The sequence below is a fragment of the Arabidopsis lyrata genome (assembly GCF_000004255.2).
Source record: "Arabidopsis lyrata subsp. lyrata unplaced genomic scaffold ARALYscaffold_1, whole genome shotgun sequence".
NCBI lineage: Eukaryota > Viridiplantae > Streptophyta > Magnoliopsida > Brassicales > Brassicaceae > Arabidopsis > Arabidopsis lyrata.
Window position 1 is genome coordinate 23251814 of NW_003302555.1, and position 27410 is coordinate 23279223.

General features: G+C 31.6%; 5 protein-coding genes across 8 annotated transcripts; 2 read left to right on the plus strand and 3 right to left on the minus strand.

Annotated features, from left to right (window-relative positions):
* The first annotated feature begins 2929 nt into the window (after positions 1-2929).
* LOC9330083 (photosystem I chlorophyll a/b-binding protein 5, chloroplastic) lies at positions 2930-6175 on the plus strand. Of its 3 annotated transcripts, none has more exons than XM_002891276.2 (6): positions 2930-3163; positions 3234-3366; positions 3458-3570; positions 3661-3857; positions 3931-4073; positions 6118-6175. In XM_002891276.2, exons 1-5 carry the CDS (start codon positions 2979-2981, stop codon positions 4071-4073), a joined length of 771 nt encoding a protein of 256 aa, XP_002891322.1. In that variant the 5' UTR covers positions 2930-2978; the 3' UTR covers positions 6118-6175. The 3 variants fall into 3 exon arrangements, with proteins under 3 accessions (XP_002891322.1, XP_020870124.1, XP_020870123.1); XM_021014465.1 differs by lacking the exon at positions 6118-6175 and adding an exon at positions 4366-4438; XM_021014464.1 differs by lacking the exon at positions 6118-6175 and adding an exon at positions 4200-4258.
* LOC9327385 (protein WEAK CHLOROPLAST MOVEMENT UNDER BLUE LIGHT-like 2) lies at positions 4259-6950 on the minus strand. Of its 2 annotated transcripts, XM_021014463.1 has the most exons (3): positions 6724-6950; positions 6032-6610; positions 4259-5947 (listed from the first exon to the last, which is right to left on the minus strand). In XM_021014463.1, exons 2-3 carry the CDS (start codon positions 6584-6586, stop codon positions 4280-4282), a joined length of 2223 nt encoding a protein of 740 aa, XP_020870122.1. In that variant the 5' UTR covers positions 6587-6610; positions 6724-6950; the 3' UTR covers positions 4259-4279. The 2 variants fall into 2 exon arrangements, with proteins under 2 accessions (XP_020870122.1, XP_002894022.2); XM_002893976.2 differs by having other exon boundaries at positions 6032-6950.
* A 1356-nt stretch (positions 6951-8306) lies between these two features.
* Positions 8307-9553, minus strand: LOC9330084 (receptor-like protein 12). Its single transcript, XM_021010501.1, has 2 exons — positions 9259-9553; positions 8307-8650 (listed from the first exon to the last, which is right to left on the minus strand). Exons 1-2 carry the CDS (start codon positions 9551-9553, stop codon positions 8307-8309), a joined length of 639 nt encoding a protein of 212 aa, XP_020866160.1.
* A 5173-nt stretch (positions 9554-14726) lies between these two features.
* LOC9330085 (nuclear speckle splicing regulatory protein 1) lies at positions 14727-16153 on the minus strand. The gene is made up of 3 exons (XM_002893978.2): positions 15662-16153; positions 15212-15553; positions 14727-15090 (listed from the first exon to the last, which is right to left on the minus strand). Exons 1-3 carry the CDS (start codon positions 15821-15823, stop codon positions 14902-14904), a joined length of 693 nt encoding a protein of 230 aa, XP_002894024.2. The 5' UTR covers positions 15824-16153; the 3' UTR covers positions 14727-14901.
* Positions 16154-16477: 324 nt separating this feature from the next.
* On the plus strand, positions 16478-18323 carry LOC110224440. The gene has a single exon (XM_021010502.1). The coding sequence runs from the start codon at positions 16478-16480 to the stop codon at positions 17723-17725; it is 1248 nt and encodes a 415-aa protein (XP_020866161.1). The 3' UTR covers positions 17726-18323.
* The last annotated feature ends 9087 nt before the right edge of the window (positions 18324-27410 follow it).

Below are 27410 nucleotides of genomic sequence, written 5' to 3' on the forward strand. Positions count from 1 at the left end.
TAGTTTTTCAATTCTCAGGTTTTATTCTTTTTTTTCTTCCATAAGACAATAAGAGTAAACTATTTATCATTTGTTTTTCAATTCTCAGGTTTTATTCTTTTCATTATTCATATAAAAAATTTATACTATTGTAGGAGAAGTTATGTGACCGGACGATGTTATAATTTATCAAAATAACATAATCATAAAAAATTTAAAATTAGGATTTTTAACTATATGTATTTTATAATAATTCAAAATAACATCTTCCGGTCATATAAAATGAACATCCTATATTTATGTTTAAATTAGGTAGATAGATTTAAAAAAATTAGCCCAAATTTGTTATATTTGCACCATATCATCATATTTGTCCCGCTGTACACTGCGATTAAATATTTTTTATATGATGGGACGAGTTTAGGTCGATATTAATATGAGACGGTATACCACGGGTGAAATCCTACAATTAACATTCAAATACAATTATACAATCTTATATACTAAAGAAATAAATACAACTTAAAATTTTAAAAATTAGTTACAAAAAACTGATCCGCGGTATACAACAAAAAGTAAATTACACAACAAATTCTTCAATTTATAAAAAATTAAAAAATCAAATAATTAACCCGCGGTGTAATATCCTAGTTAGTAAAACAATGTAAGATACTTAGTTACATTGTTAGTATATTACATTGTTAGCCTAACTAAAATTCATTACAACCATTTTTTAAAAACTTAGTAATACTTTAAAAAGAGATATATTTTATACGACATATACTATCCAAACTAAATTTCATTACAACCATAAATTATTTAATAAAACTTAATAATACTTATATAAAAATAAATCATCTTGTAATGTAATACGAGCTGTACGGATATCATCTAGTACATATTTACAAGAATGGACATGGACAAACACTATAAAAATAAAGAAAATAGAAGAATGCATTGGTAAAATTCAAAACCTCAAACGCGAGAAAAAATCACTAAACAAAATAATGACAAGAATCTTCCAAATGTCTTCTTCAATGTTTAACACATTATGGCATACAAATAGGAGAATATTTTTTTCTATTTCTTCTCGGTCTACAAATTATTATTCTTTTGGTTGAGCGGAAAAAGTGTAAATCTGTGATTGAGTATTATAAGAATTGAGAAGAAATTAATAGAGAGTATAATTCACTACTACCACTCGATGTCTGATACAACAATAACACAAGAAAACCACTACCAACTAGATCCATGACAATTTCCACGAAATCAGCACAATGATCCCCGACTCTCTCTCACTCGCACACCTTTCAATCAAGCTTATCATCTCGACAACTGCTCATAAAACCACTCTGCACCTTTTTTTGGAACCGCCTTTTTATTTCCACCAATTGCAAAGCAATCTCTCATTCCCACATACCCTAATTTTTCGGTAACAAATTCAACAACTTTTCCTATGACAGACTTAACGTGGTGACAGTGTGGCACCTGAACGTTTTCGATGTCCCAGGGGTAAAGGGTATTTGTTGGAAGTTGATTCTTTGTTTAATCGTGTACAAGTGAAATCAGAAGAGAAAGGTGAGAAGAAGATGAAGTGCAGAGAGATGTGTGTCTAAGGAAGAAGAAGAGGCTCGTGTAAAAGAACGAAGAAGAAGAGGCTCGTGTAGGAAAAGAGAGAAAAAGGCCATTGGGCCAGAAGTGAACAAGGCCTAACCAGTGCCGGCTTCACAGGGGGACAAACAGTGCGACTCCCAGGGGCCCACAAACTAAGGGGGCCCACACAAATTTTTTTTTCCTTTGTAAACATTAAAAATATATATATATATATATATATATATATATATATGTGCAAGTATAAGAGAAAAAAAAAAAAAAAGATTACTAAAGGGGACCCAAAAATATTTGCATTCTTTGTAAGTATAAAGAAATGATATAATGTTTACTAAAAGGGGCCCATAAATCTATTCTGCAAAATGATCTCGTAGCTTTATGCTTTGTAAACAATGTTTTTCTGTGTTTTATTCTTGTAAAGAAAAAATATATATATATATATAATAATGGCCCAAAAAATTTTTTTTTGCCCTAGGGCCTATCATTTGCTTGAGCCGGCGCTGGGCCCAACTAAGTGTGGGTTTTGGTTATTAACAAAACTCTAATTAGGTTAAGTGCAAGTACTATATAAGGGTTGTGTTGTTATAAGAAAACAATTAAGGAAAGTAAGAAGTAAAGAACGTTAAGCGGCTAGAAACGAGTCTATCAACAGTATCGGCATCCTCAAATCCGGTGACTGAATCTTACATACATGACATTTTCTACAAAAAAATAGAGAACGCCGTCAGAGAACTTATGATTCTGGCGAGATGTGGAGGAGACGAAGCGGCGACGACGGTTGCTTCTGGTGCAATCTGCGGAAGCTCGTTAATGGCAGCGTAGAAAATAATCGAATGGCAGCGAAGAAGATAATCGGTTCGAATTTTCGGTTTGATCCGGTTAACAGAGAACCGAGCAGGAAAATGAAAAAAAAAAGAGAAATAAGAAGAATCGTCAGGCCGCATTAATGTAATTGTTAATAGATTTTATATATATATTTAAAAACGTTGGATGAAGTTTTAACACCGTCAAATAATTCTGTCACCCATGTTAACGGCTGTTAACTCGTAAGTAGGAAACTAGGAATCCACCAACCGTTTTAACATGAATATTTTAAAAGACAATGTTAAATAAAAGATGTATTTTTTTTCCAATTTTAAAACTACACGTATTAAACGGCCAAAATAAAAATAGATGACGGTTTTTTCGGGGTTTTTTTCCCTATTTACTTTTCGTATCTTCGGATTTTAATATTTATCAAAATGACTAATTGTTGTAAAAGAAAAATAAAAATAAAAAAATGACTAATTTACGTGGATCACGTTACTTTCTTAGCTTCAACTTGCCGATAACAAATAAACAGAGTCAGAACAGAACACAAACGTAAACCAAAAACAAAACAGAGCAAAATGGCCGTAGTTTTACGTGGAGGTATCACCGGAGGATTTCTTCACCAACGTCGCGATACTTCATCCGTCATCACAAGAAGAATCTCATCCGTCAGAGCCGCAGGAGGAGGCATCAACCCAACGGTGGCGGTTGAACGTGCCACGTGGCTACCTGGCCTCGACCCTCCTCCTTATCTTGATGGAAAGTGAGTTCCTTCTGTCTCCCATTTGCACAAAAGACCAAAACACTAATCTTTTTGTGTTCTTGAAATAAAGGTTGGCTGGTGATTACGGGTTTGACCCACTCGGTTTAGGAGAGGATCCGGAAAGTTTGAGATGGTATGTTCAAGCAGAGCTTGTTCACTCTCGTTTCGCTATGCTCGGTGTTGCAGGAATACTCTTCACTGATGTAAGAACTAATCTTTATCATTTACTCAATTTTGAAATGTTGGAATGTCTCAAAATATAGCTAACTTAGAGCTTTGTTTTGGTTGCATTAGCTGCTTCGGACCACAGGGATTCGTAATTTACCGGTTTGGTATGAAGCTGGAGCTGTCAAATTTGATTTTGCTAGCACAAAAACACTTATAGTTGTACAGTTTCTACTTATGGGGTAATTAATCAAACTCATTTTCTCTTTATATCTAATCTTTATTGTTAACCCACAAAAGCTTAGAATGGTTCTCTTTTGTTTTCTTCACAGGTTTGCAGAGACTAAAAGGTATGTGGATTATGTCTCTCCGGGCTCTCAAGCCAAAGAAGGATCTTTTTTCTTTGGAATTGAAGCAGCACTCGAGGGACTCGAGCCTGGATATCCCGGAGGACCGCTTTTAAACCCATTAGGCCTTGCTAAGGATATTAAAAACGCTCATGACTGGAAGCTTAAGGAGATCAAGAACGGTACTAGATCATTATTTTGCTACTTTCTTCATAAAAAATCTGAGCATAGTGACATTGATTGGTGTTTAAACAGGTCGTCTAGCGATGATGGCGATGCTCGGGTTCTTTGTTCAAGCCTCTGTGACTCACACTGGCCCTATCGATAACCTTGTCGAGCATCTCTCTAATCCATGGCATAAGACCATCATTCAAACCCTCTTCACCTCTACTTCTTAGGTACAGTCTTTTGTAACGAAAATTCGATTATTCGACAAGTGTATCAATACCTTTATTTCATTTAAGAGTACAACAAATCTATTCTAACCAACAAACTTAAAAGTTCACTGTTCTCTCTCAATTCAGATACTCTGTTTTCCATTTCCATAATGACATACATACCGAATATGTCGAAAAAAGGACAATAAAACCTACCTGTAAGAAACTCACTTGTTGGACGACTTCTTCCTTGACAAGAACATGAAGACCTTTGGCAGCAAAGAAAATCTCTTCTTTTTCTTTTTAGTTTCAGGGGTCACATTACTACTGCTTGCTTGCTCACCAAATGCAAATGATGTTGGTTTATGTAAAGCCGATTTGGACTTGCTTAAGTTCTCCTTATTTCCTCCCTCGGGGCTTCTATTCCCGTTATCCGACCTCCATTTTCGCAACTCGTGATCCATACCAACCTTCCCATCTCTAGCTTTCTCAACTTTTGTCATTGCTTCTTTTAGCTCTACCTTTCTTATTTCTGTTTCTCTACTCACTTCCTCTAGATTTTCCAAGATTCTTGATTCCTCTTCCTTAGCCATCTCGATTTTGGAGACGATCTCCGCTAGTTTTCTATTGGCTGCCTCTTCTACCTCATGTGCTTGCTTGCTTAGCTCATAATATTCCTCCACTGAAATTATTATGCTTCTTGGTGAACTACTAATGTCTTCGATTTTGTTAGCATATTCGGTCTCTTGTAATGCTTTTATCGCAGCTAAGGCCAACTTCTCAGAAGCTCTAGAAGCTTCCATTTCCTTTTTCGCCTCCATTAACTGTCTTTCTATCGCAGAGAGTCCTGTTTTCGCTTCATCCGACTCTTCCTTCGCCTTTCTCAGCTCCTCTCGAGCAGCTATGGCAAGTGACTTTGCCTCCTCTGCCTCCCTGCTAGCTTCTTGCAACTTCTTGGCTATCTCTGTGCATTTATCCACTCTTGTTTCTTCTCTGTTTCTCTGTTTGGTTTCCGATAAATCTTGCTTCTCTCTCGCAAGTTCCGACTGCAATGATCCGACAATTATCTTCAAAGTTTTCACCTCGGAATTTGCTTTCTCAATGTTGGATATAACTTCTTCAAGCTCCTTCCTCGCGGAATCAACCGCTGCTTGTATGACACTGTTGTTTCTCTTTCCCACGTTTGAGTCTTTGTAAGCGGCTATTTCGGCCCTTAAATCTTGTTGAAGTGCAGAAGCAGTCTTTAGTTTGGTTTTCACATCATCTGCCGCATCAATGTCTTGTCTAAACCTCTTAATCTCTTCTTCCACCATTTTAAGTTCCTTCTCCTGGTTATAAACGTCCTGGTCTCGAGCCATGGCTGCATCGAGTTTCTTTTCTTGAGCTTCGAGATGAGTCGCATGAGCTGACTCCAATAACTGCTTGGTTGCAATGACCTCTATCGTTAAACCCTCCATTTGTTTCTCTACATCTTTAGCTTTCAAAACAGAATCCTCTGCTTTTTTCGCAGCCAAATCTTTCTCCCTCAAAACAGACTCATACTCATTGGACACCATTTCTATCTCTTCTCTTATGGTTCCTAGCTCAGAAACCGCTGACAAATGCCTCGCTTTAGCTACCTCAAGCTGTGTTTTCGCTGCGACACTCGCTTCATCTGCTATCCCTTGCTCCATTTCCTCCACTCGCAGCTTCGCGAGATCAGAATCTTGTTTCGCTTGTTGCTCTTCTTTTTCAGCCTTCTCTAGCTCCAGTTTAAGCTCTTCGACGACATTCCTTGTCCTCTCAAGCTCCATCACCACATGATGCTTCGCCTCTTCCGCTACAACTGCTTGTTTCTTATACTCAGGCATATCTTCTTGTATCTTCTCAAGCTCTTGATCCACCGTCTTCCGTCTCTGGAGACAATAATAAAACACAAGACTAAGAACCAGACCGGCCTGACTAAGAATGACATAATGTAGCAAAAACTTTTTTGGTACCTCTATTGTCTGGATTTTATGTGCTTTCCAATCTGTGATCCCACCAAACTTTGAAACCGCTTCCTTGACCGATTCAAATGGTGCAGCGGTATCGATCAAAACAGGACTAGTAGGTGACCCGAAACGTGGGGATGCAGATGATCTCGGATGAACAAAAGCTCTTGGTGAGCCAGGAACTTTAAGACGTGAAAGACCAACATCTTGAATTCCTCCAGGTGAGCCAGGTAATATCCTTGCATCTTCGATAAATTCATCGATTCTCGAGTCTAATGAAAACGAGTCTTGATGGTTAATCACAACTCTTGGTGCAATATACACCTTTGGAGACTCTTCTGCTTCAACAACAAAATGTGAATCTTCTTCTTCATGTCCATAAAAAGAATCAAAAAACGGATTATGTTCCGGTATAAGATTTGGTGTATCTCCACCAGTTTCTAAGTTTAGGAGATCACTAATGGATGCATCGAATTCGATACTAGAGAAAGGCGTCGAGGAATCGACATTGAGATCAGGAAGTAAACAAAGGTCATTGGAAACTTTATCATCAGCCATCATTGTCACAGATTCTCACAAATACAACTGCAATTAAAAATCATTAACGTTTCTTATAATCAGAATCATTAGATTTAAACAAGATTATATTCTTGATCATCACATTAGCTAAATCGAAAATTTTAAGATTAATGTGGTACCTTCATAAAAATATGCAACAAAATGCGAGACGGGACAAATCTTCTGGGAGATTTGAAGAGATGCACTAATCTTTAGAGAGATCAGATCACACCAACGTACGTTGTTGACATGTTGTCTTAAAATGGAGATGAACAATGAGAAGAAAGTATTCAAAAACGAGACAGAAGAGAAAAGATTTGAAAATTAGAAAAAAAGAATAACGGAGATTAACCACTAGGGCGTGGAGGCCACGCCTCTCGTTCTCATCATCTGTTTGGTTTTTACTTATTTTGTTTATATAATTAATGTCGAATTTAGTCTAGAAATGCAAAATATGAAAATTTACATTTGAATGTTCATAATTTGATTAGTTACCATAATTTTCAGTCAAAATTATTTATTTATAGTTGACCAAAAAAAACAAAATGCAGTCAAATTGAAGAAAACAGTCAATTTGCCATATATCAATAGATCCAAAACTTATTAAGGATGTCTCAAATTAAATTCAGTATTTGGAAGATAAAATCGAAAAACATTATTTACATACACAGACATTTTGTGTTGGTTATTGGTTGTTGACAAGACAAAAAAAAAAGAATTGAGGATTTTCTCATTCGCAATGTTCTAAAAAGCGGTCTACACAATCACATAGGTTTCGAGTAGGCATTAGGTGCTCAAGGTACGTGTAGATGACCGCCTAAAGTCGTTTTAATGTATTTTTCAAATTTCCAGCTACATGCATTTAAATTTATAAGTTTTATCTTTGCATACATGGGTTAGAAACGTTCATATGTTGTTTGATATTAATTAAATAAAACATTTTGATTAGGATTTAATATTTTAATTTTTCTATAGATATTCTAATCTATTTTTTTTATCTATAATATCATATTTATACTTTTTTTTAAACGCCCAAACTGCCTAAAATTGTCTAGGTCCCGATTAGATATTTTTTTGTGTTAGGTGCAGATTCACCATTGGCTTAGCGCCCAACTCTTTTCTTGAACATTGCTGATTAGTAACTAGACTTATAAAACCTTAGCGAGGTTTGAAATTGAATAGTGAAGAACAAAACTCTGCGTTTAATTGATTATAGGAAACGCTGCGCACTTGCTGATAACACAAAACGATGTGTTAGTTCGCACCGTCTCTTTTTTTTTTCTCGACGAATCTTCTCATGTTCTCTTACGTTCACTATTCAAGGATTTGATTCTGTCAGTTACTTGTTTTTTTTTTTGACACAAAAGATTTCTTTATATTCAAAGCTGCTCAAGTTAAAGCCTAGAAAAACAAAGCAAAACGAATCTAATTGCTGCCTTAATCTATGTTCTTCTTCTCCTCCTTAGCATTCTTTTTCTTCTCCTTCTCCTTCTTCTTCTTCTCCTTCTCCTTCTTCTTCTTTCTCATCTTCCTCTTATGCTCATTCTTACGCTTCTTTTTCGCCAGAACCTCAACAAACCATTTACGTTTCCTCCCAATAGAATTAAGGTCATCTGACACATAAGAGAGAAAATCCCCCCATTCCCAAAATAGATCTTTGAGCTGCATTATCTCAACAGAACACTTCTCTTCTTTACCCTTAACCAGTAAAATTGTGTGCCCTTCAGCTTTCAAACTCTTCATGATATCCTTGAATCCATTGTAATCTTTCGCCTAGAGGCTTCCCAGTGGCCTTTCCAACACCCGCCTCACATTTTTCTCTTTCAGCATCATCAGCAGTATTTATCTGAGACATTTCGGCACCATTACTCGTCTCTTGCCTATCAAGAGCATATAACATAATATATGCCTTGGCATCCAACACAGCCTTCTCACTAACTTTGAAAACCCTATAGTCATCAAGGCAATACCATGCACTTGAAGTGCGAACATAGTAGTAGTAATGACCCGAACTGATCAATTCACCCACATGAACTATCACACCGTATAGAGTGTACTTCAAATCACCTTCACAGAGACTAGGAAAAAGATTTCATGTCAAGCTCAGAGGCAAAATCCACTTTCTTGTCGGTTACTTGTTTAAAAAATCATTTTGTTTTTATTTTATTTTATGCTCACTATCTGCTTTTACTTAGTTTATGAAACATCATTGACTTTATCTTCCTCTTCATCTTCATAATGAAAATATTATACAAAAAAATTAATCCTTCATGGTTTTTTTCTTGAAATACAACAAGTGATGATAAATAAAATTATACAACAACTTCATTTAACAGAACAACAATTACTCAAGGGAGTGTGATCAATGAGTGAGCTAACATGTTCTGGTGCGCCCGTGCCTTCTTCGGCCAAAAGTATCAATGAACCACGCATCTTGTATGAAGCCACTATGTATCCCATCGTCAAACCAAATACAACTCCAGGTGCAAAGCCTAAACCTAAACATGCTACTATCCAACTAAACCATTCCTTTTCTTCTTTTTTTTTCTCAATCAGGCAGTTCGGGTTGTGGCGGTGTAGGCGCATGGATATCTTCACAAACATCCTTAAGAGAAATTCCGTAAAGTCCGGGGTTTCTTTGTAGGAGGAGCAATTTTGTCATTGAAACTGTGTACCTTGTGGTATGGGACCTACCAAATGATTATATGAAACATTTATCCACTCAAGAGAAGAGAGACTCCTGATATCCGGAGGAATCTCACCACTAATCTTGTTTTGCGATAGGTCTAGTGACTTGAGATTCGTCAGGTTTGCCAAAGAAGATGGGATATGGCCCGTCAAAGCATTGTTTGAAAGATTGAGAACATGAAGTTCTTTCAATATACTAATGGATTCTAGAATTTGTCTTTGGATCTGATTTCCAGCAAAATCGATGATTGTGTATTGTGTGAGGATGCGTTGCATCTCCATTGATACTCATTTGTGTGAGGATGCGTTGCATCTCCATTGATACTCGTTTATTCATCAAGACAAGTGAAGTGTAGTAGCCATAGTCTTTAGCATCTCCAATATAGTGCAATTATGTATCACTCTTCTAGATTGCAGTCCAATTAATGAAGTAATCAAATCGAAACATACCGAAAAAGTCATTGTGTGATACATTAGTGATTCACAACAGAGGAAATCCAAACCAAATCCCATCATTGTTGTGTAACCTGCCATGAAAGTTATTATAGCGGAGGAAAAGAACTTGAAGCCTCGACAAAGAATGCAACCAGAACTGGAAAGTATCGTTGATTTTGTTGCTTTCCACGTTTAAATTTTCTAGAGCAAAGCAAGCCGTAAAAGAAGCATGATGTTTCCCCTCTAGTGTGTTGTGACTGACATCAAGCGAACTTAACACCTTGGCGTTCATAAATATATTAGGAAGACTTCCATTGAGGCTATTGTTACGGAGATTCAGAACTGAAAGAGAAACTCATCTGAGTCTCTAAACACCAAGGAATCAAGCCGTGGAGATTGTTCTTTGATAAATCTAGGATAGTGGATTGGCTAGTCCACATATTGATTGAGGTTTATCTCCGATGAAGTTATTGTCAGCGCCAAGAAAATATTTGATGAATCAGGGTGGCATGAAGAGTGGTCCCTGAAAAGCATTTGAACTTAGATCTAACATCATGATCTTACTTCCATTTAAATCTTTTAGATCTCTTGAAACCAAATGAGAGAGTTGTTAGAAAGATCCACAGTAGATAACTCTGGTAGTCTCCATAACCAGTATGGTACTTGACCTTTGATTTTGTTGTTGGAAAGGTCTATAGAATATAGATTTCTTTGGTTTCTTATAAACTCAGGGAACTCAATGATGTTGCAGCCCGACAATTCCAAGTATCTGAAATGCGATGAAAACTCTTGAGTCATAAGTGGTGTTTGATGTTGAAAGAGGGATTCCTAAGAGAGATAATGAGACTAGACGCTTAAGAGACTTAAAGACATCTAATTCAACTTGACTGACTTTGAAATTGTTGTTGTCAAGAAACAATCTTTATAGATTATGTAACAAAGAGATATTCTTTATATTGGTGATGTCGCTGAGTTGGTTATAATTCAAACCAAGGGTGGTCAATGAAAAAATCTTGAATAAAGATGAAGGAATGGATCCTATAAAAGAATTATCACATATAGAAAAGAACTCCAATTTGGAGAGTTGGCTAATGGTAGCTGGAAGGAAACCAGTGAAATGATTGGAATAAATATCGATATAATGTAGTTAGATCAAATTGAGCAGAGAAGACGGAAATTTTATGTTGAGATTATTATCACAAACATCGAAATGGGTCAACTGTTTTAGATTACCAAATGAAGACGGGATTTCGCCAACAAACTTGTTTAAAGAAAGAACAAGATATGAGAGATGAGAAAGGTTCCCAAGTGAAGATGGAATCCTCTCGGAGAAAGTAGATTGTTGAAGTTTTAAAGAAGTCAAATATTTGAGGTAGTTGATAGAGTCAGTTTTAAAAAATCAAATCAAAGAAGAAAATTTTAGTTTTTATTGTTCTTATAATGTTGGGAAATTGCAATTATGGTAATTTTCGGGAGTGGGTGTACAAGCGGTTCGATGAAGTGACGGAAAAAATTTCAGCAGAGTTCAAAGCGGAAGTGCAGCAATTCATGATATTTTCATATAGTCATCCTATCGTATGGGCTAATGGCAGCGAGTTTTTATGCCCTTGTAGCGTTTGTAAGAAAGATAAACATATCTCGGGTAGAAGAGAGAGTTTTGATCATCTGTTAAGTCAATATGGATTTAGAAACGAGTTACATTGATAGGACGTATATAAGTGGGAGTCATGAAGAAGTGGGTAATGAGTAGAAGATCCATATGTGGATATGGTGAATGATTCATTTCGTTATAATGTGGGTTTCGATGATAATTATCATCAAAATGGTAGTTATCAGAATGTGGATACCGGTACATAACCATTCAAAGAAATTATATGACTTGTTAGAAGGTGAAAAAATCCATTCTACGATGGTTGTCGTGAAGGTCACTAGCAGTTATCTTTAGCTGTTTGAGTCATGCAAAATAAGGCGGAGTATAATATGACTAAAAAGTTAGTGGATTCGATTTGCCAAATGCTGACAGATTATTTACCACAAGGAAACCAATCTACCGGTTCACATTACGAGACAGAAAAGTTGATGCACAATTTAGGCATCTCATATCATACAATTGATATTTGTATTTACAATTGTATGCTAGTCTCGAAAGAAGACGAAAAAGAAGATAAATGTCTATTTTGTGGTGCAAAAAGATGGAAGACTAAGGACTACCGATGGAGAACAAAAACACCATAAAGTCGTATGTGGTATCTACATATTGCTGACGGATTGAAGAGAATGTATCAGAGATAGAAGACTGTAGCGGCAATGAGAAGGCATACCAAGCACCAATTTGCAGAACTCCTAAACCGCAACGTCCATCTTGTGTTATCATGTACTAGCAATTACTTATTCTATACGACACGTAAATATGGTTTTCGTATTTTATATCAGTAACCTGAGATGATGCAATTTGAATATGTTTTGCAAAGGTTGGAGCATTTTTTAGGAACTTATATTCGAGAACTTTGCAGAAAAGTCGCGTTCAAATTCTAAAACAGAACATAGTTTTAATCATATGCAACTTGGAAAAGATCTTTCCACCATTATTTTTTGATGTGATGGAGCACCTGCCTATACATCTTCCATACGAAGTTGAATTGGGAGGTTTTGTTCAATATAGGTGGATGTAGCCGTTTGAAAGGTTTTTGAAAAAGTTAAAAAATAAAAAAATAGCAAAAAACAAAAGATATGCGGCAGGATCAATTGTTGAATCATATATCAATGACAAGATTTCTTATTTCTCAGAACATAAAACAAATTTAGCGCATAGACATCACAAAATTTGCAATATCAATTTCTAGCTATAGATATTATATTAATACAAAAGTATTTTTGAGAAGTTTTGTCGTATAATTACCACCCGTTTGCAACATTAAATTATCGTAAATCATACCTACGCAGAACATAGAACAAATTCCTTTGAAATTTTGCGATAGCTATTTTGCAAGATACTTTCGTTACAAAGATTTTGTTTCCATCAAAAATGCATAATGTTTTATAAATATTTTTGTAACTAATCTGTTTTCATTATTATGATAATTTTAGATTATGATGACTCGTCCGATGTGCTGGTTTTAAATTTTTAAATAAAATTAAATTTAACAAAAAGATATATGAAATTTTGTTATAAATAGAGAAAATCTTTAGGAAGTAAATATAGAATTTTTTAGTTAGAGAAAATATTTATTTATATATTCTTTTTTACCTTAGTGTACTAATTTTAATTTTTCTATTTAAAATTTATTATATGATTTATTACAATAATCTAGTAAAGTTAAATTCTCAATCACCAAAACTTTTGTCACATATTCATCATTCCTATAATTGCCTAATCTCAAAAAACATATTTTTGTAATCTTGCCTAAAATATGATTTCATTACTTCTTTTGAAAATGTTTTACATGCAAAGCACCGGTCAAACTGTTATCTTATTTACATTCATTTACAAATCAACCATCTACTTTACCACTAAAATGTGTTTTTACACCAAATCATTTTTTACTATTGGAATATGCTCTTTACCACCACATTCAAATCTTTATGAACACATTAAGCCAACTATATGTTTTGTTTTTAACGTCTAAGTGTATGTCTCTTTACTTTGACTTTTCTATAATTTTTTAACTAGTAAATTTGTTGACTCAAAAAAATTTCAAATGAAAAATATATCACATAACAATAACTGATGATATATTTATAAGAAAACTAAAATAATGAAACACTACTTGATTGCAATGGCCAATGATCAGTCTATGACCAACTAATAAAGGTTGAGTAATTAAAAGAAAAATAGTTTGACATTATTAAAATAAAAAATAGAAATATATAAACACGATGAGATATGATTCTTAAATGATTCAAAGATGTAAATAAAACTTAAAATAAACAATCTAAAAATCCTACAGCAAAATTAAAATATTAGAAAAATAAGTAGACATATTGATCTTTCATATATCTAACCTAAAAAAGAAATTCAAAAACAATATAAAAACTTATTTTAAATCATCACATATGTCTAATTAGAAAATAAAATTACAATAAATAATGTCAAAATTTTAATTAAATCATGACACATGTGGTAATCTAAAGCTTATTAGCACTATAATATATGATAAAGCTTATATAATTCAAAACTGAAAGTAGAATATCAAAATAAATAATCTAAAACTACAAAAATTAAATTAAAAATATAATATAATTTCTTTGGGAAAATGATAGGTAGCTACACAAAATATAGGCCATGGCATGGTCTCACATGGAGACATATAATAATGTCTTAAAAACTACACGAACAATTTTTAAATCAGTACCAATTTACATAAGACATGTGCACAACATTATAACCATACATTCTGACACTAATTTCGTCTAACGAACTATGATTTCCGGTATCGGTCGATTCAAAAAATACTTAGTGTAATTTTCTTTGATAAAAATCTTAAATAATAAAATTGTAAAATAAACTCAAAAAATACGAAAGAAAAAATTTGTAAAATACTCAACTAAAAATGAACAAAGGGAAGAAATAACTAAAAAACAGAATCAGGATTATGTTCAAAAATTATACACACGTAATTATACACATATAAATCTTCGATAATTTAACGCATGTATAAGTTAATATATGTCACAACATTATTTTGAAAATGTATTTTGATTTATCTTTAGTTCAGTTTATTTTATTATACTTTTGAATAAAATGTGAAACTTATATATCAAAATATTGAAGTATATGTACATGCATACTTAAAAGAAACAAAGTAGAAGCTTAAAACAGAGCCGTATGACTCGTAAAACAGAGCATGATAATAGAGTTATAAGTGGTGGATATTTGAGGGAAGTGAGACGGCACTAGATAATATTTAGTTCAGTTTATTTTATAAAATAAAATTAATAAGAAATTTTGGATTATGAAACATTCCATATAACAACCTCATATATGAACCATGACTAATTATGTTTTTTTTTTTTTTTTTTTTTTTTTTTTGTTAAAAGTGAATCTTTAAAAACATAGATTTGAGAATCCAAAGATAATTTTTTCATACTTAAATTAATAGTTCATTCAAGTAAAATTAAACATAATATATACATATGATTAGAATAAAGTTTACTAAAATTCAACTAAACATAATTTTTTTTTTTGGTATCATCAACTAAACATATTGAGGCAACAGTAGTGAATATGTTTTCTTCTCTTCCCTTGTATCTTCTTTACCCAGCTCCTCTCGTCTTTTTTGTTCCTTGAACCTCTTTGCCTCTCTAGCATTGATATCTCGAGCTCCAAATGTCACATTTTTTCCAATGTTGAAGTAGAAATCACTCAAGTCTGTCTTCTTTGTAACCTAGTAGAAGATGAAAACAAAGGAATATCAAAGAGTTGACATGAGTTTAAATAGTAACAAAAATAGAACTTGGGAATTATCCGAGTAAGCACGATATAAGGAAGGAGGAAATAGAACTTACATCATCTTTTTCTTCTAGAAGTTCAAGCAATCTTTCTTGTGACAGCCATTGTTCTCGTTCCTCTAGTTTCCTTTTATAGGCACCAGTAACAATCTTTACTTGATCTGGAAAAAGATGTTGGTCTTTGGCCCTCTCTTTGGCAAGCTTTCTTTCATAAACTATTTCACGTTCTTTCTGTCTACGGTCAGCCTGTTTCCTCAATAGCTGGGCATATCTTGACTTGGGCTCTTCACAATCATGCATTCGTGGAAGATATGCTTCTTTTTTCAACTGATCATAAACTTCATCGTAAGCATAAGCACAAGGGTCCTCCTCCAAGGCTTTCTTATGCTGCTCCTCAATCTATAAACACAGAATAAACAACCAAATCAATATCAAGCATATAAAATTGAAGGAAATCTCTTAAGAAATTTAAGAAACAGAGTTAGAGTGATGGTAAAAGAAACGTACTCTCTTAAGACCCTTGGTCTTTGAAGCTTGTCGAGAAATTTCCATATCCACATCGTTGTCTTCATCTTGACCAAATAATGGAGCAGTACGAAGTGGAGGTCGAACTGATGATTGCCTTTTCATGAGTTGCAACCCGTACTTCTTCGTCATCTTCATTGTCATTCCCAGAACCACAGAGTTAAATTTCAGAAAAATTAGGGCAGAGATCGATCAGCAATGAGAAGATTTGGCCCAAACCCTAACAGACTCCAACCAAAAACTAGTCGATCGGAAACTTGACAGAATCGATTAGGCTTCCGAATCTAATGACTGATAGGTGTGAGGAACAAGGGATGCAAGGAAACAATACGGAAGAAACTGAAAGATGACAAAGATAACAGGATAAAACAATATACGTTATGTCCAGTCCTAAATATACTACAAATTTCCATTCTTCTTTGTCTAGTTAATATTAGAAATTTTCCATTTTTTTTTTTTCAAATATTAAATATAGGACTTTTCTTTTTATAATAATAATATTTTTCTGTTTCAAGCTGCCCAAAGGAGATCCTCTTAAAATCAATTGCTATTGCAATGCCGGTTTACACGATGAACTGTTTCAAGCTGCCCAAAGGTATATGTGAAGATATAGAACGTGTTATCGCTAACTATTGGTGGAATTCTCATCCGGATAGCAACTCAATACACTGGTTAGCGTGGAATCGAATGAAATATTCAAAGAAGGAGGGTGGCTTAGGATTCCGAGACATGGAAAAGTTCAACGATGCACTCCTTGCCAAACAAGCTTGGAGAATCCTCCAAAACCCAGATTGTCTAATGGCTAAAACTCTTCGCGGCAGGTATTTTTCACAGTCAAATGTTCTCAATGCAACTCGGGGTTACAGAGCATCTTTTGGATGGCAATCTATCCTCCATGGGAGAAATCTGCTTCGTACGGGCTTACGTTACATAGTTGGGGATGGAAGCATGATCCAAACATGGAAGTATAATGTAAAATCGGGTTATTGGCTTGGCACTCATCTTCCAAACCCAGATCCAGCCATTCTGCCTCCAGGAGATCCGCAGCTGAAGAGTCAAATCTGGAATTTAAATACACCACCAAAAATCAAACATTTCCTGTGGAGAATGCTGTCGAGAGTTTTGGCTGTAAGTACTGAACTTGAAAGAAGACATATTGTAACGGATAGCTATTGCCGCAGATGTGTCACCATGCGTGAAACGACGGATCATCTATTCTTCACTTGCTCACATGCCTGCCAGATTTGGAGAGCTTCAAGCATCCCTTTACCATGCTTATCTAATCCCCAGGTACCATATGAGACAAAAATCAAAGAGATTTTTGAATTTCATAAAAATGCAGGGAAAGACACATTACAAGGCCAGCTTCCCCTTTTGATCCTTTGGAGAATTTGGAGAAGTCGTAATAAACTGGTTTTCCAAAGTCGACAAAATGGTTGGTGGCGAGACCTTAGAGATGCTTCTCATGATGCGGAAGAATGGATAACGCATGGTCTTAACAACCAAAGCTCCACCACGTCAATGACCTCGGCACCAAGTTGTCCTCATCAGAGACGTTGGAAGAAGCCACGGCCGGGCTGGATCAAATGTAACTACGACGGAAGCTTTGTGAATCAAAACAATGGCGCTACAACAGCTTATATCATAAGGGATAATAGCGGAGTGTATAAAGGCGCAGCCCAAGCAACAGGTGTGAATGTTACCTCAGCTTTTGAAGCAGAATGCCAAAGTCTTATTCTTGCTATGCAACAATTATGGGTTAAAGGTTACATAAGGATTATCTTTGAAGGCGACTGCAAACTTCTAGTCAATGTTTTGAATGGAAGCACTACAAAGTTTGATGCCATTAATTGGATTCAGGAAATCCAAGATTGGGGTAAAAAGTTTGAAGCAATTGAGTACTCATGGGCTCACAGATCAACAAACCAACCTGCGGATATTTTAGCGAAGAACCAAAGGAACGCCTTGTCTTCTTACTTAGTTCATTTCTATATCCCTGTTTGTATTTCAAATGCTCTGTTCTTGGATTACATTGGCTCTGCCTAATAAAATGCAGTTCGTGTTAAAAAAAAAAATAATAATAATATTTTTCTGTTTAAACCTTCGATTGCACTAAATCAAAAGTTTTACAAATCTCGATTGATCACACACTCAAGAGTTGTTTTATCTTTCTATCAATGGTCCAAATGCTTTACATTTTTTCTTGACTTTATTTTGTTGTATTAAATCACCTCACATAAACCTCTAAACTTCTAGAAGGTTTTCCCACATGGCGGCATATAATAAAGTTAAACTTAAGAGAAAAAGATTTTTTCCCAAAACAGATGTTAAAACCTTAGGGTAAAAAATATCATTTTACATGCTCAAACTCAAAGGAAGAGGCTTTCTTGGGCTGAAATTTTCAATTTGTGGCTAAAATTTTCAATTTTCAATTTACATTATTAGGCATTTTTACACTAGGTAACTAAATCATAAGGGGATTGGTAAATGGTGAACCCAAAGAAAATTTAAACGGATGGTGAATCTTAAAAATGCATATATGATATCTCTGTGAAGGATATTTTGATCCTTTATAGTGTCTGATATCAAAGATTCTGATCAGTGGACTTAATCGCGAAGGGTGTCTTGATCAACGAATTTCAGATCCGGGTATAATATATATACGAGAACTGACAAATTAATATAAAAAATGATGATATTGAAAAACATCAACAACTTTAGACGTCTATGAAGTTTCATCTAAGAGATGATAGCCAAGAACGACAATCTCATCTATTTGGGATTGATTCTAGGGATGATAACCCATTAACGAGTAAAGTTTCAGTATATATCCAAAGCGGTGTGGAAATTCACTTCTTCATTGTTCTTCTTAAAATTTGGTTATAAATGTGTTGATGTATATATGTCTGGATTTACTTATCGTATTATACAGACTTTGGTTTTCAATATAAGTAAGTCAAATGATCACGACATATACCAATTTTATCGATCAGATGTTGACACGTGTAAGAAAAAAGATTTGTTTATTTACATATTGTAGTTATTTACATGTGTACATCTAATTTTTTTTTAACTTTTTTCTTAACCAAAAAAGAAAACTAACAAGAAAATAGAAAATAAAATATATTAATTAGTTATCTACATGTGTATATCTAACAAATTTCTAACTTCTTTTTCTTAACCAAAAAAGAAAACTAACATGAAAACGAAAAAAGTTACGTGGGTTACTATTGGTCAATTAGATTTTAACATGTATCAAAATAATTTAATCCATTTAGCATGGATATTGAACAATAAATAATGAATTTTGAAGTTTTAAATAACAATATAAACTATTTAACATGGGACGAAAAAATTTATTTAACATTAATTTAATTTTAAAAGGTTGTATTTGTGATATTATTGTAACTTTATTCAAGAGTGAAAACACAAAAAGAAAAAAACTTTTAAAAACAATGATGAGCTTATAAGAACGAATTTTAGATTACTTGGTAAGAAATGAGAATGTTAGTATATTTTATTTATGTTTCATTCATAAATTTTAATGAATTAAAAATATTAAGTTAGGATATTACAACATATAAAAAAAAAAACTTTTTCAAAAAAAGTTTGAACTAATCATTTTTTAAAAGTAATTCTGTTTTGTTAAATTTTTAATACTAATTAAAATATAGAAATTTGATATGATGCACATATTATTTTTGATATACACTTTTTACTTGTTCTAATCTAGTTGTCGTCGAAAAAAAAGAAAGTTGGTGTATCGTGGATTTGTCCATTCAATTTGAAATCAATGAATAAATCTATACTATTAATTGGGAATCACTAAATATTAAATAACCTTACAAAGGATAAAATATTACATAAGATGCCATTGGTTTTTTAGTATTTTTAAATAAATTCATTAAGTGTACAATAGTAATCAAAAAATTAATATATTTAAATAAGAAAAAGTAAAATTCTTTTAAGTAATTATTAGTTTCCAAAATAATAAACTCACTTTTTCTCTCTTATCAATTATGGACGAAAATTTGAAATTAATTTCTAAAAAATTGTTAACCAATGAGAATTGAAAAACTAAGATTTGATATCCAACTAAGATTTTATCTAAACCAATCCTAATAGACTATTCTATATCAAAAATAAAAATAAAAATGATATCATTTTAATTCAAAATTGAAAACACTATCGTTCAAAAGTTTTATCAATAGATGATTTTAAGATTGAATTGAAATTTCGTAAAAAGTGAAATACAATAATTTAACATTCAGTTTTGTTAGAATATTTTCACAAATTTTGAAATATAAAACGAAATTTTACACAATTTCTAAAAAACGATATTCCATATTAAAAAATATTTATATTTACTATGAAATAAACTCAAATAATATTAAATTTAAAGTAATTATCATTATGGCCTTCGTTTAGAATTTTCAAAAATATCTAAACAATAGATTGTGCATATTAATTTCAAAATATTATGTGTTTTATTTTTCCTTTTCAACCGGATATTCCTTAAATAAATCCATGATTTATTCCACAATGTTTTCGAAAGAATGTGAACTAATTATATATTGGGGCTTTTGCAAAAATGCCACTTTTTCAATGCCACTTTTCAAAAATATCCCTTTTTTAAAACCTTATAAAAAATGCTCTTAAAAATATAAGATTTACCCAAATATGTATGTAATATTATTAAAACATACACAAACTACATTTCTATGTATCTAAAATCTTATAAGTACTTTATAAATACCTTATAAATGCATTTTAAATACCTTTAAAAACCTTTAAAATATCTTGTAAAACCTTTGAAAAACCTTAAAATCCTTTAAAATAACTTGTAAAACCTTTAAAAACACCTTATAAAACCTTATAAATACTTGGATCGAGTCTTCAAGTAGTAGTTACAATCCATAAGTACCTTATAAACCTAATAAAACTTTATAAAAATTTCAGATTTAAAAAGGGGCATTTTTGAAAATGGACATCTAAAAGGGGCATTTTTGAATAGGGACACACCAAAAGGGGTATTTTTTAACAATTTCTCTTATATTATATATTTTGCATTCAAAACAAATCATGCAGCAATAGCATATCCCTTTTATAGATGTATATCAAATTTTTATTTTTAGTCCAAAAATCGAATTAATTATGATTAAACAATGAAAAGAAGAAGAATATGCAAGATTTAGCAAAGGAAAGAAACATTAATAAATTTGTTAAAATACATTTGTAACTTTAACAACATATATATTAGTCCGCAAAACTCACAGTATATATTGTATGGTATTTACAGGTAAGCAAACAAGAATTTGGAACATGATTTTAATGTAATGAAATGGGAGTAGGAAATACGAGACGGGATTGGAGGGAAACATATATTAAAAATCAACTAAATACCCAACTGGTATGAGTTCGGGTTATGAACACTACAAAAAATAAATTTGTTTACACACATAACCTTGTACGTACGTTTTCAGTTACACATATTCTATTTATGACGGATACGGGACCGTAATATTTTTATTTCACGTATACGAGACGGGTTATGGGGCGAAGAATTTATGACAGATATAAGACGGGATAGGTTTCCCGTTCCAAAATAGTTACGCCTAGCTAATATACATTAAATAAACCCAAACTAAAACCGAATCCATATCCTATTTAACACATGTAATCAAATTGTTAGAAATGTTTTGATTAGTTTAGAAAATAAAAATATAACATCACTTAACTTTTGCAACTAAATTATACCTTAATTTAATGTTTAAATATAATTTCGCACGTTCGTGTAGGTCTGAATCTTAAAATATAATTATGCACTAACTCAACTGAATTTTGTTCATTACTCTAACTTTATAATATTTATACTATTACGAAGTTCACTAACACAATAAAATAATTTATATTTTTAAAATCTATATAACAATATGTTTCTATAAAAATATCTCTACACGTACTTGTGGATCCAGATCTAATACACTAAAATAGATATCATAAACATAACAAAATAATCTGTATTTAATTAAAATTTGTTAGAAATTATTTTAAAATATGAAACCCTGCACGTATGTGCGGGTCAAGATCTAGTTAATTAGAAAAAGGGAATCTTCCGAATCGAAAACGTCACATAGTTTTATCTGAAAAACAACACGCATGTTATATCATTTTGAATGAGAATCATATTCACTACAATTTTTCCATTTGTTTTTATGTCTTAAAAAAATAGATTTTTTTCATTTTTGAAATTCCATTTTCTATTTTCAATAATTAAAAATATTGGAAGTTTTTTGCTTATAATAATAATATTTTTTTATTTAAACCGGAATAAATCATGGTTAAAATCACAATCTAATATCAAAAATAAATTTGTAATTAAAATTATGTTTGCATGTAGGTATTTTAAAATAAAAAATGACTGATCAATATAATATTTGTAATAAAAATATTTTTCCTTTTTGTTTTACAGTAGATAAAATGTCTTGTATTAAATAAATATTTATTAAAGTCATCTAAAAATAGAAATGGTAACAGTTTAAAAAGAAAATCCTAGTAAAAACAAAAAAGCCTATAAGTTCATAGTAAAATAAATCTAACTAGATTTAAACCCGCAGTACACCGCGGGATAATTTATTTTTAAAGTTAGTATAAGAATAATTTTTAAATTGTATCTCCTTATAAAATATTTATTTATATTATAGTTTACAATTGTTATTAAGTAACGGTATACCACGAGTCAACGAGACAATTATTAATAAACTGAGGATTTAGCCCGTATTAAAGCGGCATGTTAATGATATTTATAAATATTGATTCAAATTTGTCCGCCATATAAACCCGTTCCAAAATATAATTCGTTCCGTAATTTCTTAACCCGTCCCGTGATTTATTTTTATTTTAAAATTTAATGATTATTTATTAAATATAAAAGTTTACAAATCATATCATTCTCTAAGACATTTATATTTTAATAAACTGAAGATTTAATCTGTATTAAAGCGGCATGTTAATGATATTTTAAAATTTTATAAATATTGATTCAAACTCGTCCACCATATAATTTCGTTCGGAAATATAACCCGTCCTATAACTTCTTATCCCGTCCCGTGATTTGTTTTCTAAAAGTAGTAATTTTTAAAATTTAACGATTATTTATTTTGGAGAATACCTTCAGAATTTGATTCTTCAGCCTTTCCATGGATTATCTGGTATATTTGGAAAGTAAGAAATGAAAAAATCTTTGAAAATATTGACAAAGATCCGTTAGAGGTATTACGGTTAGCGGAAAAAGAAGCACAATTGTGGCAGTCAGCCCAAATCGAGCTTCATTATGAAACTAATGGTATTGTGGATTTGGTAAATCGTTCTCGAGTGGGGGATGCTTCACTTGATTCGAATTATTGTGGATGTCGTTGCTTTGTGGATGGATCGTGGAAAGAAAGTGATAAGTTCTCCAGTATCGGATGGTTCTGTATATCATCAACAGGAGAGCCGCCAACCATGGGAGCTGCCAACCTCCGTAAAAGTCTATCTCCATTACATACAGAATTCGAGGCTCTTCTCTAGGCGATGAAGTGTATGATTGGTGCAGATAATCAAGAAGTACCTTTTCTTACAGACTGTTCTGATCTGGTGAAGATGGTGTCTTCTCCAACCGAATGGCCGGCGTTTTCAGTGTACTTGGAGGAATTCCAGAGCGACAAGGAAGAATTCTCATCCTTTTCTTTATCTTTAATTTCTCGAAATGCTAATGTAAAAGCGGATAATCTGGCACGAAAAATTCGTACAGAACCGCTTCATATCATATATGTAAACAACATTCCTCATGAATGGCTTTTTTGAGCTCTAATTAATTTCGAATGACAAAAAAAAAAAAAAAAAAAACGATTATTTATTATATATAAAAGTTTGCAAATTTTATAATTTTTTAAGATATTTATATTTTATAGTTTACAATTGTTATTAAGTAACATTATACCACGGGACAATTTATGGTTTTATACAATCTTTTCTAAATGAGACTGATTTAATATGTCTAATATTGGTGGTATTAAAAAAATTAAGGATTTAATCCGTATTGAAGCGGCATATTAATGATATTTTAATATTTTTATTATTGTTGATTCAAAAACTCGTTCCGCCAAACTCGTCCCGCCAAAAAAACCATTTATTTTATTAATGTTGATCTTATTTATGATATGATTCTGACTCATTATCTAAATATTTTAATCGATGTAGAACGTTGAACACACATTTTCGTCAATTGGATAATATATGTCCGTTTTTAAAATTTCGAATCACAGTATATGCAGATTTTTTTTTTTTTTTTTTATTTTATGTATTATATGATGATTCAAAACAGTTAAAACAAATCAAACAAAGATGATAAGAGAATCATTATTCTAAATCTTAATCAAATCTTCTAAATATCTAAATTATTAAATATAGAATATCTGGTGTATGAGTTGGGTTAAATTTAACCCTACCCAACAATTTTTTTATGACTAAAATTTGTAAACGGGTCGGGTATCCAAATAACCCGGAAGCGTTTTTACCCACCCGTCACCAAAATGACAGCAAAAATACTAGTATAGATTATACCTATAAGTATTCCATAAATTCATTGTAATCTCATCTCGAAATCCTTCCATATATTGCCTAGAATCAATCATTTGGTCATCATACTGTACTTCCACCTCTTCATTTAGTGATGGTTGATGATTACCATCTTACAATACATAAAAGCTGATCTTCATGGTTCATCAATGGAGTGAGTTGATGTACTCATTTCATTCAAAAAGAATTTGTTATCTTTGTGAAGGGTGTTTTGATCCTTTATGGTGTCTTATATCAAAGATTCTGATCATCAGTAGACTTAATCCCAAAGAATTATATTGTGTCTTGACCAACGAATTTGAGTCAGTTATGAAGCTTCATCCAAGAAATAATATATTGTGTATAGCATATTTATGAAAAATCGATGAATTGATGCAAAATAAGATATTGAGTAACATCAAACAATATTAGTCAGTTATGAAGCTTCATCCAAGAAATAATAGCTAAGAATGACGATCTCATATTGATTCTGGAGAAGAAAAGAAACAAGTTTACTAAACTGTTGACGAGTAAAGTTTTGGTATCTCAAGAAGTGTGGAAATTCACTTCTTCACTGTTCTTCTTAAAATTTTGTTATAAATGTGTAGATGTTTGTTTGGATATTATTATTTTATTATATAAAGTTTGGTTTTTAAAATTAGTAATTCATATGATCGCGACACGTGTCAACTTTATCGATAAGATGTTGAAACGGAAAAAAACTTTCTTTTCTGTTAACGAAATAATAAAACTATTTAAAAAACCATATTTACATATATTAGTTATTTACATGTGTATATCTAAAATTACTTTAACTTTTCTTTTTGTCTTAACCTGAAAAAGGAAAACTAACAAAAAAACTCTTTTTTGTTTTACGTGTGTTATATTGGTCAATTAGTGTTTGACATGTATAAAAAAACTTAAAAAAGTTATTCCATTTAGCTTGAATATTAAACAATAAACAACGAGTGTTGAAGTTCTAAATAACAAAATAAATTATTTAATATTAATTTAATTAGAAAAAATGTATTTATGATATTATTGTAATTTTATTTGTAAGTGAAAACATCAGAAAAAAAACTTAAAAAATAATGGTGAGTTTATAAGAACTAATTTTAGATTACTTTGTGAGAATGTTAGTATATATTTTTATGTTAATTTATAAATTTTAACGTATTAAAAAAAATTTCCATTCTTCTTTGTCTAGTTAATATTAGAAATTTTCCATTTTTGAAATTCCATGTTTTGTTTTCAAATATTAAATACTAGATAAGGCCCGCCTAAATAGGCGGGTGTAATATATAAAAATAAATTTTTATCGCTGATATATGAATTTTGAATAATAAATAGTAATCCATACACTTTTCCTAATATTTAATAATTTAGTATTTTTTGTCTTGAACAAAAATTAAATCTTAAACATTTCATTTTGCTATACATTTTAACTATTTATTTCATCGTAATAAACTGAATTTTAATTCTACACACTATTTCGTATTGGTGATTTTTAAATCTTAAATAGTAACCGACACAATTTTTATATATTTAACTTAGTAATTTTTAAAAAACGAAATTTTAATCTTACACATTCCATTTTGCAATATAATTTAACTATCTATAGGATCATAATAAACTTAATTTTAAGTCTTCATAGTTCATCTTAATGGATAACCTTCTAATAATAATTTTATATCAAAATCGTATGTATATCATATCAAATCTATAACTTAGTTAATATTAAATATATTAACAAATAACAAAACATTTATAAATATTAGAAATCCACAAAAATTATGGAAAACAAACATTGTTTAAAATATAGTTTTTCTATATAACGTAATCTCATAAGTTAGTTTTACCTCATGGCAAACAAATTTTAAATGAGTTAAAATTAATAAATAGATCATTAAAAATATATATTAACATTCTCATTAAGTAATCGAAATTAGTTTTCGTTGTGTATAGGGAGTCTAATCGTTTAGCCGATGGATTAGCAGCCTATGCGTTTTCGTTGGATTTGGGTTTGCTTTTGCTAGAGGATTGTCCGGATGTAGTAAATCCGATTTTGCTCGAGGATGTTATTGGGACTACGTTTCTAAGTAATGTTCGGTTTTAATTTAATTTTATTTTAATAATATGAGGGAGACAATGTCTCCCCTCCACTTACCAAAAAAAAAAAAGTAATCGTAAATTCAATTATATAAGCCATTTTCCCATATATTTTGTGTTTATAATTATGACTACATGCGTTAAAATTCTTAAAATAAAATATAAGTATAACCACACTAATATTCTTATCAAATATTCAAATATTCGTTCGTTCTTATAAGCTCATTATTTTTTGTAAGAATTTTGTGTTTTCATTTGACAAATAAAACACTATATTACGATGATAAATACAATTTTATCCAATTAAATTAATGTTAAATAACTTATATTGTTGATGAGAAAAAAAAAAACTTATATTGTTATTTAAAACTTCAACGGTTATTGTTTATTTGTTAATATCCATACTAAATGATTTAAAAAAAATAATTAACACATGCCAAATCTAATTGACCAATAACACATGTAAAGAGAAACTGTTAGTTTTCCTTTTTGGTTAAGAAAAATAAAGTTAACGAATTTTAGAAATTAGATATATAAATTAATATATGTAAATATTCTTTTTTTTAGTTTTCCTATTTCGTTAATAAAAAAAGTTAAATATTTTTTGACACATGTCAACATCTGATCGATAGACTTGACACGTGTCACGATCATGCGAGTTACTAACTTTGAAAACCGTACTTTATATAATAAGATAGGACTTTTCTTTTAATAATAATAATATTTTTCTGTTTAAACCTTCGATTGCACTAAGACAAAAGTTTTACAAATATCGATTGATCACACACTCAAAAGTTGTTTTATCTTTCTATCAATCAATGGTCCAAATGCTTTGCATTTTTCAATGTATTCCATAAATTCATTGTAATCTCATCTCGAAATCCTTTCATATATTGCCTAGAATCAATCATTTGGTCATCTTCTTGTACTTCCACCTCTTCATTTAGTGATGATTGATGATTACCATCTTATCTTACAATACATAAAAGCTGATCTTCATGGTCCATCAATGGAGTGAGACTAG

What these genes read in the sequence shown, in the direction of transcription:
- LOC9330083 (XM_002891276.2), top strand. Translation starts at nt 2,979, where the DNA reads ATGGCCGTAGTTTTACGTGGAGGTATCACCGGAGGATTTCTTCACCAA. An exon ending in CCTCCTTATCTTGATGGAAA is followed by an intron (nt 3,164 to 3,233) that starts GTGAGTTCCTTC and finishes CTTGAAATAAAG; the next exon opens with GTTGGCTGGTGATTACGGGT. An exon ending in GCTTAAGGAGATCAAGAACG is followed by an intron (nt 3,858 to 3,930) that starts GTACTAGATCAT and finishes GTGTTTAAACAG; the next exon opens with GTCGTCTAGCGATGATGGCG.
- LOC9327385 (XM_021014463.1), bottom strand. Translation starts at nt 6,586, where the DNA reads ATGATGGCTGATGATAAAGTTTCCAATGACCTTTGTTTACTTCCTGAT. An exon ending in ATAAAATCCAGACAATAGAG is followed by an intron (nt 5,948 to 6,031) that starts GTACCAAAAAAG and finishes TATTGTCTCCAG; the next exon opens with AGACGGAAGACGGTGGATCA.
- LOC9330084 (XM_021010501.1), bottom strand. Translation starts at nt 9,553, where the DNA reads ATGGAGATGCAACGCATCCTCACACAATACACAATCATCGATTTTGCT. An exon ending in GGTAGGTCCCATACCACAAG is followed by an intron (nt 8,651 to 9,258) that starts GTACACAGTTTC and finishes GTCTCTGTGAAG; the next exon opens with GTGATTTGAAGTACACTCTA.
- LOC9330085 (XM_002893978.2), bottom strand. Translation starts at nt 15,823, where the DNA reads ATGACAATGAAGATGACGAAGAAGTACGGGTTGCAACTCATGAAAAGG. An exon ending in AGACCAAGGGTCTTAAGAGA is followed by an intron (nt 15,554 to 15,661) that starts GTACGTTTCTTT and finishes CTGTGTTTATAG; the next exon opens with ATTGAGGAGCAGCATAAGAA. An exon ending in TTCTAGAAGAAAAAGATGAT is followed by an intron (nt 15,091 to 15,211) that starts GTAAGTTCTATT and finishes ATCTTCTACTAG; the next exon opens with GTTACAAAGAAGACAGACTT.
- LOC110224440 (XM_021010502.1), top strand. Translation starts at nt 16,478, where the DNA reads ATGGCTAAAACTCTTCGCGGCAGGTATTTTTCACAGTCAAATGTTCTC.